At 19.4% G+C, this 20221-nt stretch overlaps 1 protein-coding gene across 5 annotated transcripts in view; it reads left to right on the top strand.

The window, feature by feature from the left end:
• Positions 1-9322: 9322 nt before the first annotated feature.
• Positions 9323-20221, top strand: part of LOC122719217 (transcription initiation factor TFIID subunit 3) — a 28480-nt gene continuing 17581 nt past the window's right edge. Inside the window, exons 1-5 of one of the 5 annotated variants that reach the window (XM_043944850.1) lie at positions 9323-9634; positions 10369-10540; positions 10956-11198; positions 15010-16181; positions 16319-16885. In XM_043944850.1, the coding sequence (XP_043800785.1) occupies positions 9629-9634; positions 10369-10540; positions 10956-11198; positions 15010-16181; positions 16319-16885 (2160 nt within the window). In that variant the 5' untranslated portion in view covers positions 9323-9628. Of the gene's footprint in view, positions 9635-9941; positions 10081-10171; positions 10292-10368; positions 10541-10955; positions 11199-15009; positions 16182-16318; positions 16886-20221 lie in introns of those variants that run through there. The other 4 variants (XM_043944854.1, XM_043944855.1, XM_043944851.1 and 1 more) reach the window with 4 other exon arrangements.

Raw genomic sequence — 20221 nt, 5'->3', positions numbered from 1 at the left:
AAAGCCAAAAAAGAAACCCAAATAAAAGATTATGCTTATGCGCTAGGGAAAATCACAGAACCAATACACATAAGATTTATTTCTAGAATTTTTTAGAATGGAAGAATTTTAATGTATTCTTAGCAACAAAAGAAATAACGGACAATCTTACAGATAAATATAAACATATATGAGTCAATATCTTTAAGATTTATCTTAAAGATACTTATCAACAAATCTTAACGTATCATTCTATCAAATGATTATCCGACAATTCCTCGAAGAAATCATGCATTAATCGAAGAAAAAAAATTTTTTAGACTAAGAATACAGAGAGAATCAACTGTTTCTTTTCTGAAAATTAACGGATGAAGCTTTCTCTCATATTCTTAGTTTTCATTAGCAAATTTTTATCTACCCAGAGAATTTACATAAAATTCTAGAGTTTATAAAAATCGAATATGACCAGAGTGAATTTATCGCTACATACTGAATTTATCGCTCTATAGATACATTAAAATATTTCATTTGTAAATAAGAAAGATATTTGGCAAAAAATTGCAAAAACAATAAAAATTTTTTTATGCCTCTTAATATACTGCAAACGATTTCTCTTTTCTAATAACTGAAAAAATGCAGTTGGATTATATACCTATAGCAGCAAAACGAAAAAGATGAGAAATAACAAAGAATTCAACTCGTCTGGCAGATGCAACTGTTGACTCAGATAGTGTAGAAGAAATCAATAAAATATGCTACAAACAATCAAAAAAGTTAAATATTTCAACTACAATAAGTAAGGAGAATTATAGACAACATAGAGAACATGTTACAACCAAATAAAAATATGTTAAACGAACCAAAAAAATTATTAAACTTTTATCAATTTAAAAGTTTTTTGGAAAAAATCATATAAATCTTTAAAGACGACTAAAGAGATTGCCAAAGAATACTGAAGATTTAGAATTCTTAATAAACTTCATGTGAAATTATCTTTATCCAACATCCAAGATATCTCATAGACCGTAGTATGAAAAATCGATTCAAAAGAACTATAAAAAAATTATTTAAATTTAAAGAAAGTTCTTCAACATGCTTTCCAGCGTCTTCAGAATGTTCAGACATCTTTCAATGTTCAAACAATGAATATGCTAATTAAAATCACAGCATAGTATATAGTATATTAAAACCCTATTTTCCCTATTAATTCTTTACCTTTATATATAATCTTTTTATATAATCTTAATTAACTGAAATAAATGCCAAATAAAATTTTCAGTGGAACGTCAATAGCTTTGTAACTCGAATTGATTTCTTATAAAAATTAATTCATGAACAACAGCAATGCATCTTGTGTTTACAAGAAATCAATTTTAAAGATAACAAATACATAAATATAAAAAACTTTAATATAGTCTATAAAAATAAAAGATCTTTCTTGACTGCAAACAGAGTTGCAATTTAAAATATAATATTAGCTACACTGAAATAGCACTTAATACTAATATCGAAACAATTGCAATCTCAAGGATTTTACATTAACATAAAATATGCATCTGTAATGTTTATGTCTTCAACAATTACGATCTACAAGAAGTTGAATTCTTTAATCTTATATAATAAGGCAGGACCTCTATGTCTTTCATATTGATGAGAGATTTTAACGGCCATAATACTTTGAGGATTCAAGTATGCTAGAGGAAGGAAAATTAAAAACATATTGCTCAAATTAAAAATCATCTTTGTTGAATACTACTTTTTTGAATACTACTGAACTTCTTCATTTCAATATGGCAAATGGATTTCTCAGCTCAATAGAATTGACTTTTTGATATCATTGACTACACAGTCTTAATCGATCTATTTAATAGCAATCACTTCCCCTTAGTTATAGAAATAACAAGCAACGATATGAATATTTATACAGCCCAAATTAGATGAAAATTTAAAAAAGCTGATTGGTTAATATATCAACTCAAAATTATTCGGAATTTACTATTGCAAGCTCTGATTTTTTCATTTGTAACGAAATTAATCAAATAATGGAGGAATTTGAAACTTTAATTATTGAAATCGCAACAAAATTTATTCCTAAGACATCAAACAATTTTAAAAAACTTTACTTTGATAGATGAATGCCAAAAAGCAATCAAAGAAAAGAAACATGCTTTCAATATATACAAAAAGCATAAAACATTTGCAAACTTAATTAAATTCAAAATGAATAAGAGCTATAGCAAGAAAAATTCTTAGACAAACAAAAAGAAGTTCATGGATTGATTACATAACATCATTAACAAAAAATATCTTATGTAATAGAACAAATTAAAGAAAATAAATGGAATAAAGAACTAAACTTTCAACATCAATAAAAAATCTTGATAATACCATAATTCCACAGAGATTACTAATTTTTTCGCTAATTTTGCAAAAAACTCGAACAATGAAAATTTTAAACTTTCTTAAATTCAAAGAAAAGACAGAAGAAATTTCAAGATAAACTATCTTAGAAATCTTAGAAATCATCCTTTTAATTTTAAAATATTGATTACTAAACTTCAGAAATAAAATTTATCAAGAACTTTATCTCAGATAATATTATTATAACCTGATAATATTTCTAACATTTTTATTCAATAATTATCTAGTCAAAGATTAAATTATTTTTGGGAATTTACAACTACATATGATTAAATAGGGTTTTTCCTGATAAATGACGTGAAACCATAGTCGGTCCAATAATAATCAAAATCTAGGAAAAACAAAAATTGTCCTGATAACCTATTGTTCACACATATATCTATATAACAGGTTTTCATGTTGTCTATATAAATTACTAGAAAAAATATTAAACAAAAGATTATGGTACTTAGAGCGTAACAATTTATTGAAAAAAAATCAAAATGATTTTAGACAGCATTATCAACAATCAACAGTTTTACAACGTTGAACTCAAACATTTGCATGGCCTTCCTTAATAAATCACATTTGATACTAGTATGTCTAGATATAGAAAAAGCGTACGATATGCTTTGAAAACATTAGATAATAGAACGACTCAAAGAATGGAATATAGATGGAAACATACTTAATTTCATATTCAACTTTCTAAAACAAGCATATCTACGTCCAAGTAAATGACAAAATATCAAAGAATATCGAAATTTTAAATGGTGTACCACAAGGATCAATCCTAAGCATTACCTTATTCTTTACGCAATAAACGACATCACAAAAAATTTAAAAAAAAATTTGTAAGACCAATCAAATATATCATATTCCTGATCATTGTACATTCTTCATCACTACTAAAAATATAAGAAGTATCAATCAATAAATTTTACAGGAAAGCTTGAATAAACTATAAGAATTCAGTTCACAAACTGATTTCAAATTTTCTTGAAACAAAACCACAATAATTATCTTTTTTAAGAATAAAAAAACTCGAGATCATTAATTACAATTATACCTAGCGGAGATCTAATTAAAAGAACAGTTTCTTGGTTTAATATTCAATGGAAAACATGTTTTGACTCCCTATCTAAAAATCTTATCGAGTATTATAGAAGATAAATCTTAAAAAACATCGCATCAAAAAACTGGAGAGCCAAATTCAAATTCTAATAAAATCTTATAAAATCTTAATCTTATCCAAGATCTACATCAAATTATGAATCTGCATTTTATAAAAACCTTCAAAACTTCTTCATTAAAATAATAACAGTAACGTGAAATGGAAAAACTCAAGACCTACCAAATTGTATGAAATTCAGAATAATATAATTGATTTTAATCCGGCATTGACACTTAACAGAAAATATTAAGTTATATTAATAAGATCAAAAATAGACTGCACGAATTTAACTTATTCTCATTTTATTACCAAAAGCGAATCAAATATTTATAATATTTGCGATGTATGGAACTCTATAAAATTTTATAAAACATATTTTAATGTGCCCAAAGTTTAATATCCAAAGAAGCTAACACAAATTACCGAATTCACTTGGCAAGCTACAAGAAGAAGAGTCTGCAATGAAAGTAAACTTTTTGAAAGACATTGGCCTATATCATTACTTTAGTTAACAGTTATTGAGTCCCTTCATCGTAGTCACTAATAATATGCACTTGAAGTGCATGTAATCTAAAACATATAATAAAAAAAAAAAATAAGTTGCAACAATAAAAAATTTAACCTTAAAATTCAAAAATAATTTTATGGAAATTTTGTTGTTTGAAATAGTCATTGAGAAGATCAATCTTGATTAACAATCAAAACATCATTCTTTTATTTTGCACAATATATAATGTATTTTACATTATAATATCAATATAATATCTGAACTCATTGTCGGATATTATATTTTTATCAGTTTTATCTGACAATCAAATCTTCTGAAATAACTATTTTTTTTGTACATAGTGAAATTAAATAATATAATATTTCATCTAAAATTTAATATTATGTAATATTTTATTTAATATGTTATGTAATATATTTTGATTTTTATTTTTTAAACTTAATTTTATCCTCTATATTATAATAATCATTTCGGATCTTATATTTGTTTTTTGGTAATTATGTTATTGATAATTGAACAAATCTTTTTACATTTGCATTTGAATAATAAATAAAATTCGATTATCTTTGCATTATTTCAAAATAAATATTTCTCGCTAATATTTTATATTTTATTTATTTGATTTTAAAACTCAGATATTATATACAGAGAATTATTCTTTTTCTTGAATTAAAAAAAAAAAGATAGTATTATAAATATCAATTTTTTTTATTTATTTATAACTATTATCCTATTAAATTTTAATTTAAATTTATCTAAAATAATAATTGATTTAGTAAAATTGATTTCTATAGTTTCTAACAATAGAACATTGAATTTAAAAATTGTAATGATATTAAAAAATATTTTTCTCATAAAATTTTGAAATATAAAATTAATATGATTTAAAAATTGTAAATAAGTTTTTATATATAAACAATTAAAATTTTCAAATATGTTAAATCTTATTTATTTTTATATGTTTATTTTTTTTTCGAATTTATATTTTTTTTTCGAATTGGGGTAACTATAAATATACGTCTAATGCGTAATTAACAAATTGAATCATCAGTTGTAAAAAAAAACACTTATTTGTATATGAAAGAGTAGTTATAAGTGATATTGGCTGATATTACTAAAGTCAAATTCATAAAATAAATATTATTGCATTGTATTTTTATATTTAATTATAAATGTGTAATTGTAAATGTGTAATTGTAAATTATAACTTATATTTATATAAATAAATTAACGTAAATTAATATGCTATACCAATTGCAATTGTTTTTGTCAAAAATAGAAAATGGAATTTATCATTTAACTTTCTTTTTTTCAGATTCTTCTAAGATATTGTTTCTTTGAATTCTTTTTCAAAACTCGTTCGTAATAATTGTCGAAGTTGTACATTTAATAATTAGATATGAATAAATTCAATTTTTCATTTTTTTTTTCGATTCACACTTTTTTTTTGATTTATGTTCATTCTTTTTTTTATCTTCCTTTGTTTATTTTTCGTTCTTAATATCTATAAAAAAAAAATGAAAAATTTTCCATCACATCTCTACTATGAAAATAGTCTTGCTTATGTATATCTGTTTTTAGCTCGTTAATGACTCGTTGAATCGATAATAAATTTATAACTGATTTAACATTTTTTTGATACATTCTAATAATCATTATAATAGCTGGATCAAAAAAATTTTTTAAAGTGCAACATAATGATAATCATAATTATCTTAAAATATTTTGTTTTTTATATTTTTTTAGGAATAACCTTAAAAAATAGGAATATAAATAGTACAAGAAATTTTTAATATATATAGACAAATATTTACNTAATTTATAATAATATATAATATTGAATATAATATAATATTATATAATAATATAATATAAAATAACAATACATACATAATATAAATGTATGGAATAATAAATGCATAGAAAAACAATTTTTTCAATAAATAAGAAACTAAATAAATTCTATCTTTCTAGCGTTATTGATATAAATGCTTATAATATTTTTTTGAAACAAATTATATTTATCTATTGAAATTATATTTATCTATTATTTTGTATATTCCATATATTATATCTATAAATATTAAAATTTAAATTTATTATTTGCAGAAAAATTATTAATTTTCATCATGAAAAATAATGAAATCTAATATATATCTATATTTATATATTTTTTCATCGACATATTTAAATAAATTTTTTATATTGAACATATCTATGCTCTTATTGATTAATTTATTTTATAATATTATTGTTGGGCTTAAAATTAAGTTTTTATGACATTTTTTATTTTTATAGAAATTTTTATTTTTTTTAAAGAAATATTATTTTGAAATTAAACAATTGATTCATTTTAATAAAATAATTTAAAAATTAAAATTGCTATACTTAGTTAATTCAATTATAAATCTTATTACAATTTTTTTTACATTTTGAAATTTCTTTTTCTTCTTTATATTTATCATATAATCTCTTATAAAAAAAAAACATTATATTATTATGGAAATACTATTCACTATACCACAATATAATTTTATATTTTGTTTTATATAGGAAGTTTTCATTTCTACAATCATGTAAATTCAAAATGTAGAAAATATTTCAAAATGTGTTTGTAATATGATTTTTTTAAAGAAAGAGAAAATACTTCCATATCAATATTCCTACTCATCACAGAACTTCCATATTAATATTCCTACTCATCACAGAACTTCTATATCAATATTCCTACTCAATTCATTATTAGTTTTTTAGTTTATTTCATAATTTAAAAAGTATTTTATTATTATTTTTAAAATTATTTTTTTAATTAATTAAAAAATAAATTAATTTTTTTAATTAAAAAATAATGTAGAAATATTTAATGCATATCTTAAATCAATAATTTCAATGATTGAACTTGGACCAAAAATAGTCATTCTATTATCAAAACCAAACCAAATCTACTATCCAAAATATTCATTATTAGTTTATTTATAATATTATATCAATACATTCCAAAAAAAGTTCATTCCAAAATAATAATTATTAAAATAAAAGATTAATAAATATATTTAGCATGTTTATAATAAAATAAATTATATTTATATTTTATAAATTTATATTTTTCAAGAAATAATAAATTTTAAAATTATATTGATATGAAAGTATTAAATATTTATCTTATTTGAGATTTTATTAAAAATTTAAATCTTTTAAAATAAAATATAAAAAATCAATGAATTTTCACTTTATAAGAATACTAGTAAAAGAATTCATAAAATTCATATTCATAATCAACATTATTAATACATACATCTTGATAGGCGGCATAGCAATCGTATTGTATTTCTTTCTAGTTAGCTTTTTCTATTTCTAAATTAGAATCATGTAAGACTTTAAAAATCTATATTTTATAAATCTATATCAACTAATAGAGTCTTCTCTGGCAATCCTAGAATTATAAAAACTAATTATAACAATTTCTACTATTTTTAATGTAAGAATTTAAAAACTATTTTATTAGGAATTTATATGGTTTTTTTATTTTTATTTTTATCTAATATCATGCTTATATATATATTTTATATTATATATTATATAAAAGAATTTCTAGAACATCTTTTATTTTATTTTATATTTTATCATTACTAAAATAAGATTTTAAATTTAAAAAAATAGATTTTACAAAATAAAAAAAAAAATTCTATATACTTGATTTGTCCGTGATATCACACTTCATATATTCGCAAGTACATATTCAAATATGTATATATATATATATATATAGCATATTTTTTATAGCAAAACTATCAACATATCTGTTAAATCCAAAAATTGAAAATGTTCATTGAAGCATAAAAATAACTAAAATACTTTCTTATTTTTTCAAATAAGTAGAATACGTTTTTACTAATTTTAAATATCATTAAATTACATTTGGTTTAATTATTACAACATTTAAAAATTCTAATATTATTTATTTTGAAATACTTCGCTAACATCAATATTAAATAATCTTTAATTTATATTTTATAATTTTCAATTTAGATTTTTTAAGTTTCAATTTTCGTATTGTTTTTTAAAATTAAAAATATATTTTTTCAATTTTTTCTTCCAATTGAAATTCTGTTTTAATAATAAAATAAGTGATAAAATAAATCTTTTAAAAAACAACAAAAAAACATTATTTTAGAATAACATTATCAAAATTGAAAAAAGTTACTAAATTAGATTATTTTTATTTTTCAATTTTTTTTATTTATATTAATTATAATAACGAATATAGATAATTATATTAAAAATTAAATATAATTATATATTAAAAATTTAGTATTAAAAATTTAAAATATTAAATCATTTCAAAAACTCGAAACATGCACGCACGTTATATTTTTATATGTATATTTATACTTTATTATATATTTTATATATATGAATTTTTATATTGTATGAATATGTTTTCATATAAAATAAAAAAAACTATTAATAAAACATTTGATAACAATAAGATGAAAAAAAAATTTAGCAATGATAAAAAAATTATTTTTGAGAATAAACTGATAAAAAGAAGAAAAAAGAATTCTAGAAAAATTCTTCTTTTTATTCATTAAAGTTTTTTAAAAAAAATTTATATTTTTAATTAATGCAAAAATATTGCAAAAAGTTAAAATATTAATATTTATTAAAAAAATTAAGTGAAGCATTGATGATAATGATTAAAATATTGATATAAATAATATCATTATTAGCATTAAAAGCAGAATTTATCAGATAATCTAAAATTATATTTATAAATATAAATTTTATTTAATTTATAAAAAATATGAAAATTCAAAAATCCCGCCATTATATACAAACAAAAATATGCTATATTCACTATAGTATTACTAGCATATTTGTACATATCAGAGTTATCTGTCTATTTATTAGTTTGTGGATTTTATAAATATCAAATATCAAAATATTCAGATTATTAATATTATTCTATTAATTGTATAAAAAATATATAAATATGAGATATAATATTTTTATATTTCTCTATAAAGAGAAAAATAATTTTTTTGCAAAAATTGTATTTTTTTTTGTAAAATTTACTACGAAATTTATTTATAGTTACATAGTACTAAATTATATTCATGCAATAAAATCGATATAAATATAAATAATAAATAGAACATTGATAATAAAAGAAATAAAATATTTGTAAATCTTATATCTGGTTAGATTATATATTTTAATGTAAATAATTTAAATAGAGCTAAGATGACGCTATCTTTTTTACTTCTATGACTGAAGAAATTATCCGCCATTATAGTGTACGGTGTATAATATGCATCAATGGTTACGAAGTAAAAATATGTTTAAAAGAAAATATGAAGACAGTGGGAACGTATTTCGTTTTGTATCAAATGTGTTACTTTGTTATATTTCATAAATGAAATGTGCATTATTTTCGAAATGAATGACACAACTTAACCTGTGACTTAATATCGAAGTGCTGAATGAAAATAACGTAGTAGAAATGTATGTATGTAATATTTTAAATTAATAAACAGAAGAATTAAAGAACTTGTACAATTTCTTTTATGTTGGTAAGTTAAAACAAAATTTTATATTAAATAATACTTACATAGATAATGAAAATAATTTATTAAATTGTTATTTTTAAGGATAAAGTTTTAATTTTCCGGATATAAAAATTTTAATGTTTTTTCACAAACTGATAAGATTTGACGAATAGATTTCAAAAATTATAATTTTAATTTAGAAATACAAGAAATCGAAAGTTATGCGTGTTTAAAAATGCTTTATTTTACGGGTTATATTGACGGCCATATTAGCTTTTCTCACTGCCCAGCCAATGAAAAGAATCCATTCTCATTTTCTCCCTATAATGGCGCCACATGCATATTGTCGATAACTGGTGATGTCAGTGAACCGATGTTCGCGATAATGTTTTGGCGGGATGTACTTAATATATATTCATGGAAAGCTTGGTCATTCTGCGAATCCAAAGGATCCGTGATAACCATGAATGGTAAAATATGAAACAATTCTTGAACAACCAAAATTATAATGATTAATTACAATAATAACAATATAAGCATCATAGTATCTATCATTTCTACAAACATGGACAGTAAGAGAAGCCAATATGGCGGCCAATGTAATCCGTAAAATAAAGCATTTTTAAACATATATATAACTTTCAATTTCATATATTCCTAACATTAATTTGGACTCTATTTGTTAAGTTCTATTAATTAGTAAAAAAAAAACTTTCAAAGCTTTATGTTCGGGAAAGTAAATTTTTTATTGTTTATAGTTGAAGATGTCAACAGAATACAGTAGGAGTGTTTTAAGAATGGTGGTTGCTCAAATATGTCAAATAATTGGATGGCATTCAATTAATTCTACACCGTTAGAATTTATGGTTGATCTTATGCAAGAATATATTTTGCGAATTTCAAAACTCACTCATCAATATGCAGAAATTTGTAAGCATTTTTGAAATGATATAAAGATTTTATTGAAAATTCAAATACTATTAGTTTTATTGATATAATATATAATTCATTATTATTTATATAATTCATTATGAAGTTATACAAATTATATTAATTTTATTTGAATTATATAATAAACTTTCTTTTATCCAAGCCTTTTTTAATCGGCTAATAATTATGATAGAAGTATAAGTCATAATTTTTCCATAAAATTGATTTTTTATATATTAATATATGATATTGATAATATTGTATTGATATATTTGATATATTTTATTTATAATTTTTGATAATAATATTATCAGCTTCTAATTATTCTTTCAAATAAGATTTTTTTATAAGATAAAGTTTATTATATTTAAAGTTTTTATTTTATTTTAAAATATAACATTAAATATTTTTTCAGTGGGAAGAACAGAAGCAAATCTTGATGACTTAGGTTTAGCATTTCAAAATATGAATATTGATATACAAGAATTAACAGAATATATTAAAAATGTAGATTCTGTTCCATGTCCTATAGCAGTACCTAAATTTCCAATTCAACGTGAAAATCATTTGAATTTTTTAAAACCTGGAAGTCGAGAAGTTGTAACAAGACCTGTACATATACATGAACATTTACCAGCCATGTTTCCTGATACAGAAGGTAAAATATATTATAAATACTATATTATAAAAATTAAACATTAACATTTTAAAATAAAAAGAATAAAACTTTATAATTATAATAAATGATTAATAAAAAGAAAATTCATTGTTAATTTTTTTACTAATATTGGAGATCTAATACAAATTATTTTTTATTGAAATTATTATTTAAATTACTCATATGATTAAAATTATTCAATAATATACAATATAATATTTTATAATATATATTTTATAATATAATATTTCAAATTTATATTAATATATTAGATAATGATATATGAATATTTTTATATTAAAAAACAATCACATTATAAAATGCAAGTTATGTTATACACACAAATACACATAGAAATAAATAATTTCTTATACATTGCAATATTCAAATATTAATGAAAACGATTGTATTATATATTTTTATATTTTAAGTTAATATAATTATTTAATATATTTCAAAAAATATCAAAAATAAAAATAAATGTATACATAATGAAAATTATATCACTATCATTATAAACTATTGATTAAATATTTGAAATCATTAATATATTTCATATACTTTTAGGATTTAAAAAGATAACATGTTAAAATTTCATTACAGAAAATTTTTTTATTAAAAGTCTACCAAATTAAATAAAATGATTATATATTTTAGTACTGTACTATTGATTTCAAATTAATAACAAAATTAAAAAAATATTTAATAAAAAAAGAAAAGATATATAATAGATAATAAAAAACAATTATATAGTAAATATATTTAAGTTTTATTTATAATATATTTTTCTAGTAGATCATTTTTTTTTATAAATTATTTAATAAATAATTGAAATTTATATTTGATATTATTTATATAACTATATTTAACAAAAATGTCAATTAATTTTTGCAGAAAAATATACTAAAAAATATACTATACATAACAATAAAATACATAATAAATTTAAAATTTAAAAATATTTAGTTAATATTATAAATTATAAAGTTTTATTCCAGCTTCTTTATTCAAATATTATAAAATATTGTTTATGAGATTATCGATATAATTACTAACATTCTTAAATACTAATTGCAAAATTTTTAAAATAATTAATTTATTTCATTATATTAATGAAACTTTTGCATAACTGCATAAGTTTTTATAAAATTTATATTCAATTTTTTCATTTTTATTAATTTATTTTTATTAGTTTATAACAATTTATTTTTTATATTTATTTTTTGAATTCTTGAAAGATAAAAAAAAATATTTTTAATACTATTTCTTTTAAATTTTTATTTAAATTAATATAATTATGATATTAATTTGAAAATATTAATTCTATTATAAAAAACTTTTGTACTATCATTTCTTTATTGACCTTTTTGCAATGAGATATTTTGGTAATGTAAAATTATTGCATTAAATATATATATATGCATATAATATATTATATATGCATATATATATAATGCATATATATATTATATATGTATTATATGTTTATGTATTTAATATATATTATATATGCATTAAATAAAAACATATTATTTTTTGTTGAATTTTTTAATAACATAAAATATAATGATAATTATTTAAAAAATTATTTAAAAAAAAGTTTTTCTTATAGATTTTGATGATTTTTAGATATGTAGAAAATAAAATTTTAATCAATTTTTTCCTATGTATAATAGCTGCTTAATTTTTTCTAAATATTTATAAAAAGAGATTGTTATTGTTACAGAGATTTTTTTTTTATATTTCTTATATTTTTATATGTCCGCATCTGCATCTGCATATGCATATTTTTTTTGTTATTGAGGTAGCTTTTATCAAATGATATTTATGAATGATATTTATTTATTTAAATTTTTTTTATCACTTATAATTATAGAGTTACAACAGAAAATCATTTATTCTGATATTTTTTATTTTGTCATTTTTTTTTTTTTTTTTTCCTCTTTTCGATGTTTCTATTCAGAACAAATTTTTCGGTATAATTTTGATTATAATAAAAAGAAAATGATTCAAATAAATACTATTCAATTTGATAAAAACTATTTCAATAATAAAAAAATTAATATAAAAATGATATTGATCATTTGATTCTAAAAAAATTAATTTATAATACTTTCATTTTTTATTTGATATTTTATTTATATAATTATATAAACATTTGCTAATAAAATTAATAAAAGTTAAGAAACAAATTTATTGAATTGAAATGAATTTATATTTTTTATCTTTTGAGATCAGTAAGTGAAGTTGAATATATATAGAGATATAATATATATATCAATAAATTCTTTATAATTATAATACTTAAATATAATAATTAAATACTTAAATATAATAATAAATTCTTTTTAGAATATGTTTTTATAAAAAATAATATTAAATTAAAACAAACAAATAAAAGCTATAACTTAATCAAGAAAAGCTAAGAAATATATTTTAATTAAATTATATAAATTATTTTTAACAAAAACAATGATCTATGAATATCTATAATTTTCATGATATTCTAATAAAATATTGGATAATAATTAAATTTAATATATAATATCTATATTTAATTAAATTTAATCTATCAAATATAAAATTCAGTTATGTTTCTGATCATGTTTTCATATCTTTTTACATTAATTTTACTTTATTTAAAAAAAAGTTTCTTAATTAATATTGCTATATAATATATATATAATATATAATAATATATAATAATATATATATAAATATATATAATATATATAATATATAATAATATATATATAATATATATAATATATATATATATATACTTGAAAGTCCTATATATATATAATATATATATAATCTTAAATACGTTCAAATCTGGAATGGACTTGATCATATTTTAAATTATTTTCTTTCACAAGAAATATTTTAATTAATTTGAAAAAAAAATTTGAAACATTATTATTTAAAATGATGAGAATGTTTATTTTTTTTTTTATTAAAAAATGAAAATATATAATTTTTTAAAATGTCGCGATATATATAATTTTATTTATGTACTTGTTTCGAAAAAGAATCAAAGAGTTTTGTTTGAATTTGATAAAAAGTAAATTATTTCAATTATTATTGTTATTGTTATATGTTATTGAATCTAAAAGTATATCAAGTCATAAAAATAAATTCAATTTATTCGCAAATGACATTAGATAGATTAATTTTAAATGAAAAATTAAGTGGTACATTACAATTCTGTAACATATTTGTTAATATATTTTTTAAAAAAAATTGTTTATTAATATATACAAATCTTCAATTTTAATTTATTGATCTCATTAAAAATTTCAATATAATTTAATATAAAGAAATTCAAATAATAAATATTAATGATTATATAAATTAAAAAAAAAAAGTAAATCATTTATTTCTTAATTTTTGTCAGTAGATATATATGTATACTATAAAAAATTGCACACATTAAATAAACTTTCTTTTTTATTTAAAAACATAACCATATAATAAAAATATAAAAATAAAATTATATTTTAATATATTATTTTATTAGAGAATTTTTGAAAAAATTATTTATTAAATATATTCTAATATATAAGATAATTATCCATGTAAAAAAATACTTTATATAACATAAAATAACATAAATAAATCTTTATTTTTATTATTATATTATATTATTATTAATATAGTAACTAATTAAAATATAGAATATTTGATTTCTAGCTTTAAATTGCTCAAAAAAATAAAATTTATATAATTTATATAAACTTATATTATAACAGTTAAATATAAGAATTCAAAAAATGTTAACATTAAAATAGAACATATTATTATTTTATAGAGGAATATGTAGTAGAGAAAGCAGAAAATATAATGAATGGATCATCTGACTTAACATTGAGTAATGGAACATCAAGCAATAGTTCCATGAATATATCTCCTCATAGAATATCACCTCAAGTAGTTTTTAAACGACCAGGAGATCCTGTCTCACTTGAAAGTCCTATAGTAAAGCGTGTAAAAGTATTAGAAGAGGGTAGACCGTTACGTGAAATTCATAGTGTCATGATGACTACTTCAGGTTTTCTATCACCTGCTCGAGAAGGAAAACTACCTGAAGCAAGGACACCACATCAAACTCGTTCAGATTCACCACAACCTAGTTCTTATCCTATGGTACCTCCAGAATTAAAATACGACAAAAAACCGAAAAAGATTATAAAGAAAGGATTAGAAGATTGTAAACTTGATAAAGAAAACAAGAAAAAGAATCGTGCTAAAGAATTATTTAAACCAGATAAAACAGATGATAATAAAATTAAAAAATTAGCTGGTATGAAGGAATTAGCAAAATTAAAGCCTTTAAAATCAATAGGTGGAAAATTACAAAGTACCATGCCTAGTTCATCAAGCAGACCATCTACTCCTAAATTAATATCATCTAAAACAGTTGGTAGTCCAAAATTACAGAAAACTACACAACCAAAAACAAAACCAGAAAAAATAATTGATCTTACTGGTAGATCTCCACCATCTAATGAAAGAAGAGAAGACAATATTGATAAACTTCCATCTGAACCAGATAAACAAAAGTTGAATATTTTTAAAAAGATTTCAAAACCACGAGAGGATAAAGATAAAGATATATCAGAACATAAGTATAAAGAACTTGATTCAAGAGAAAGTTCACCTGCTTTAGTGATTGATGAAAATATCGACAAACAAACACTCCGTAATGATATTGATGTAAAACGAGAAGAAAAAAAGACTCCACATACACCAGATGTCCATCTTCAACCAGATGGAGGAGAATTAATTGATTTACAAAGTCCAGGATCAGATGTTTATATGTTTGATGATATGTCACCACCAGGTACTCCTAGCACTCCAAGAACTCCAGAATTAAACATGCCCACGACACCTACAGATCATAAAAAAAAGAGGAAGGAAAAATTGAATAAAAAACGGGAAATAAAATCAAGAAGTCCAAAGCATTATGTTAGTCCAAAAAAGGTAGGTTCATTTTTATTCAGATATAGCATTATATAATATTAACGTGCACGCTTGCGTGTACATGTATGTAAGCACTATTAATTGCTTAGAAGAAGACATCGAAAGACATCGCCGATATGCGATTACCGTTTTTTCAGACAAAAAGTATCAACGATGTACCAGAACAGGATATACTAGATCGACCAAAAACTCCACAGGCACCTGAACCTCAGATTTCCAAAGAACCAAGTTTTCCACCAACACTCCCATTTCCCTTTTTTCCAACATTTCCTCCAGCACCTGGTTTAATACCTCATCCTATGTTTCCTAGATTTCCATTATCTATAGGAAGAGGTAGTGGCCCTCATCCAGCAATGTCAAATTTACCATTACCACCTCGTTTTATAAATTTACCACCAAAATCTGAAGATTTCTCTACTTTACCAAAATCTAAATCTGTCGATCGGGATAAACTTCCTTCAGTACCCACTTCTACCGAAGCAACGCTTTCAATAACAAAACATGAAAAAATGGAGAAAGAAAAAGGAGATAAACCAAAAGCGATTAAACAAGACAAAGAGATATGTTCGCCAGTTCCAAGTACCGTTGCACCGCCTTTATCATCTGCACTTGCAGCACCAATTACGTATCCTAAACCAGTACCTATTGTGCCGTTATTATCTTCAAAAACTCCTAAAGTTGAAAAACAGGATAAATGTGATAAGGTAATTTTTTACTTTATTAGTATTTATTTAAATATCACTTGACTTTCATAATTTTTTTATTAGTTTATAAAAATCAATATATTTTCAATAATTCATATATAATATATGTGTCTTTATTTAAATATGGAAAAATGTTCAAATAGAATAATAAAGTATTTTTCATTTCATATAAAATAAAATATACAATAGTTTCTTATAATATATCTCTGATTGCAAAATAATTTGTCTATATTTATCTAAACAAAACATAATTAAACTATTGTTTTTTAATTATCTCATAAAACGAATGATTATAAATGAATAATTGAATAAGAGATCACATCAAGGATGAATAACATCTGGTTTTATTTAAATATATAGTAATAAATCAAACTAATTATTTTATCAATTTTGATGAATCAATCATTAATAGAAATTTATATTTTTATATCTTCTATTAAATTTTTATGAAATCATTATTAATTATTTAATATTATTTTATTATATCTTAAATTATTAAGATATTTTTAATTAGAATTGAAGTTGAAGAAGTCTGAATAAAGGAAAAATCAAAAAAATTAATTTTTTGTTTTCATCTTAATTTTCAAATATATGATAGCATAATGAAAATCTTGTATCAAAAAAAATATTTATCTAGAAATTATTATATATCCAAATTCATGTAATAAAAAATAATTCATATTTTGAAAATTAAATGATTGATTTTTTTAATTATTTATTATTTTTATAATTATTTATTTTATTCGAAAATTTTTTAAATTTTAGAATAATTTTTAATTTATATTAAAATAGATTTTTATTTATCACAATTAAATCATATTCATAATTTAAATAAAAATTAATATATAGGAATAATAAAGAAAAGATTCATGATGTTCAGATAGATATTATTTTCTATATAAAAAAAAAAATTCTAATAAACATAGTCAAAAAAATTAATATTTTTAAAATTATAAATAATATTTTTTATTTGGATTAAAATAAATATAAGTTTATTATTTGAATTATTGTATATTATTATTACATATGCTACAAATAAATAATGAATTATCTGTCTTTCTGGTTTATATATTATAACAAAGAATTATTGTAGTATATAATGTTGCCACATTATTAATTTTTGCAATTATTGATTACAAAAAACTATATATAACAAAACTATATAAAACAAATTATTTTAGAATATATATAATTAAAACATCATATATCCAAAAATTTTTTAAAATATATATATATAAAATATACATATAATTCTATATGAAAATATCAAAATATGTAGTGGAAATAAAAGGAGAATATATAGAGAAATTTTTTTATCAATAAAATAAAAATAAAAAATAAAAAATAATCAATAAAAAAACAAATTATAAAACAATTCATTGTTTTTATATAATATATAGTTCTGCAATTGAATAAATATAAATCACTTTAAGTGAAATAAAAAATTATAACTTTAAAATGTTAATTTTACAATGCATGTTTTAGGATTTTATTTCTTTATTTAGTAAATAATTAATTATTTTAAAAATTGTAAATTTTTTTTTTTATTATTTGAAAATACGTATTTTTTATGATAAAATTAAAAAAAGATTAGAATGATTAAAATAGATTATGCAATTTGCAATAAATTAAATTATTTATAATTTTGTAAATATATTATCTTATAAAAACTATTATATTTTATATTTAAATCTTTAAAAATAAAAAAATAAAGTACAAAATATTTTATGACACATATATAAAATTAATATTGGATTCTGAACATGAGCATGATTCTGAGCTTATCAAAACTTAATAATTAAAGAAAAATTATTTATATAACTTTTTTAATTTTAAAAAGTTTTTCTTTCATTATTATATTCGTAGTTGAATGTCAAAACTTAATAATTAAAGAAATATTACATAACTTTTCAATTTTTTAAAAAATAATTTTTTCTTCATTTTTTCTTCATTATTGCACAATTAATTGTCTTTGAAATCAACAAGTATTATTTATTATTATTAAAATAATTGTATAATATTATCTAAATTAAAAATGTTTAATATTTTATTATGATTTTTAATTTTAGTTGTCAATCTTAATTTTCAAATTAGTTACATTCATAAAATATATATCGTAAAAGAATAAAGAAAATTAAAAAATACTTCTTTTCTATATTTAAAAAAAAAACTTGTAATAAATATCAAAATTTTATTTATAATTTTTAAATAATTTTTGAAATTTTTAAAAATTAATTTTGATTTTATGAAAAAAGAATAGAAGAAAAATATTACATAATACATATTTGCTGAATCATAAATCAGTCTTTATTATAATCAATTTTTTCAGACACCTTTGATAATTTGAACAAAAAATATTTTAACAAATTCTTGTCAATATTTATTTAAAAAGAAATTATATTTTTTAAAATTATGTATTTTTAAATTTATAGCAAGATAAATTTAATAATCTAATATACTATGATCTTGTGATGAATTTGAATTCAAAAATTGTCACAAATCTATTGTTGATATTATTATCTTATTTAAATCATTGTTAATTTGCCAATACATAAAATTGATGTATTATATTTTTAAAAAAAATAAAAAATATACACAAGATAATCAAATAATTAGAAATAAATTTTATGTAAGATATTATAAATATAGCATATTATGAATGTATACATATTATGAATAATGAAAGTAAATATACGAATTCATCTTTTACAAAGTTTTATATAATAAATTTTTTATATAATAAATTTACAAAGTTTTTTATAATAAATTCTTATATATAGTTTTAAAAAATAATTTTCTAAATTTCTACATGTTTGTTTTTTTTTTTTTTTTAATTTTTTAACATTACAAATAATTTTTATATATATAATTAATTTTAAATATTTCTAAAGATAAAAATCTATATTTAGAATTTTTTAGTAGTATTTATTTATTTACGTTCATATATTATATTTGAAGGTTATAATATTGAGATTAACAATTATTGAGAAACATGATATGCTCTTTATATACAAAATTATAATAAATTATAATAATTCAGAAATTATATTTATAAAAATATGTGAACTTGTTGCATTGAACTAAACAATCTCTTGATGATACTTTTAATTTTATATATATAATTTTATATATAGAGAGGAAATTTTCATAGATATTAGTATTCATTTAAAAAAAAAAATCATAGATATTAGTATTCATTTAAAAAAAAAAAAAAAGAATGCAAAATAGTCGGCTAAAATCTGCACGATTGCATTTCTTAGTACGAAAAACTCTTAAAAACTCTCTGCTTTGTTATACATTTTTTTCTGAAAAGATTAACTGAATTCAGAAACTCAT

This window comes from Apis laboriosa, unplaced genomic scaffold, assembly GCF_014066325.1.
Source record: "Apis laboriosa isolate Shangri-la unplaced genomic scaffold, ASM1406632v1 scaffold71_cov137, whole genome shotgun sequence".
NCBI lineage: Eukaryota > Metazoa > Arthropoda > Insecta > Hymenoptera > Apidae > Apis > Apis laboriosa.
Note: the sequence above shows the minus strand (reverse complement) of the source record. Positions and strands in the feature narration are given on the sequence as shown.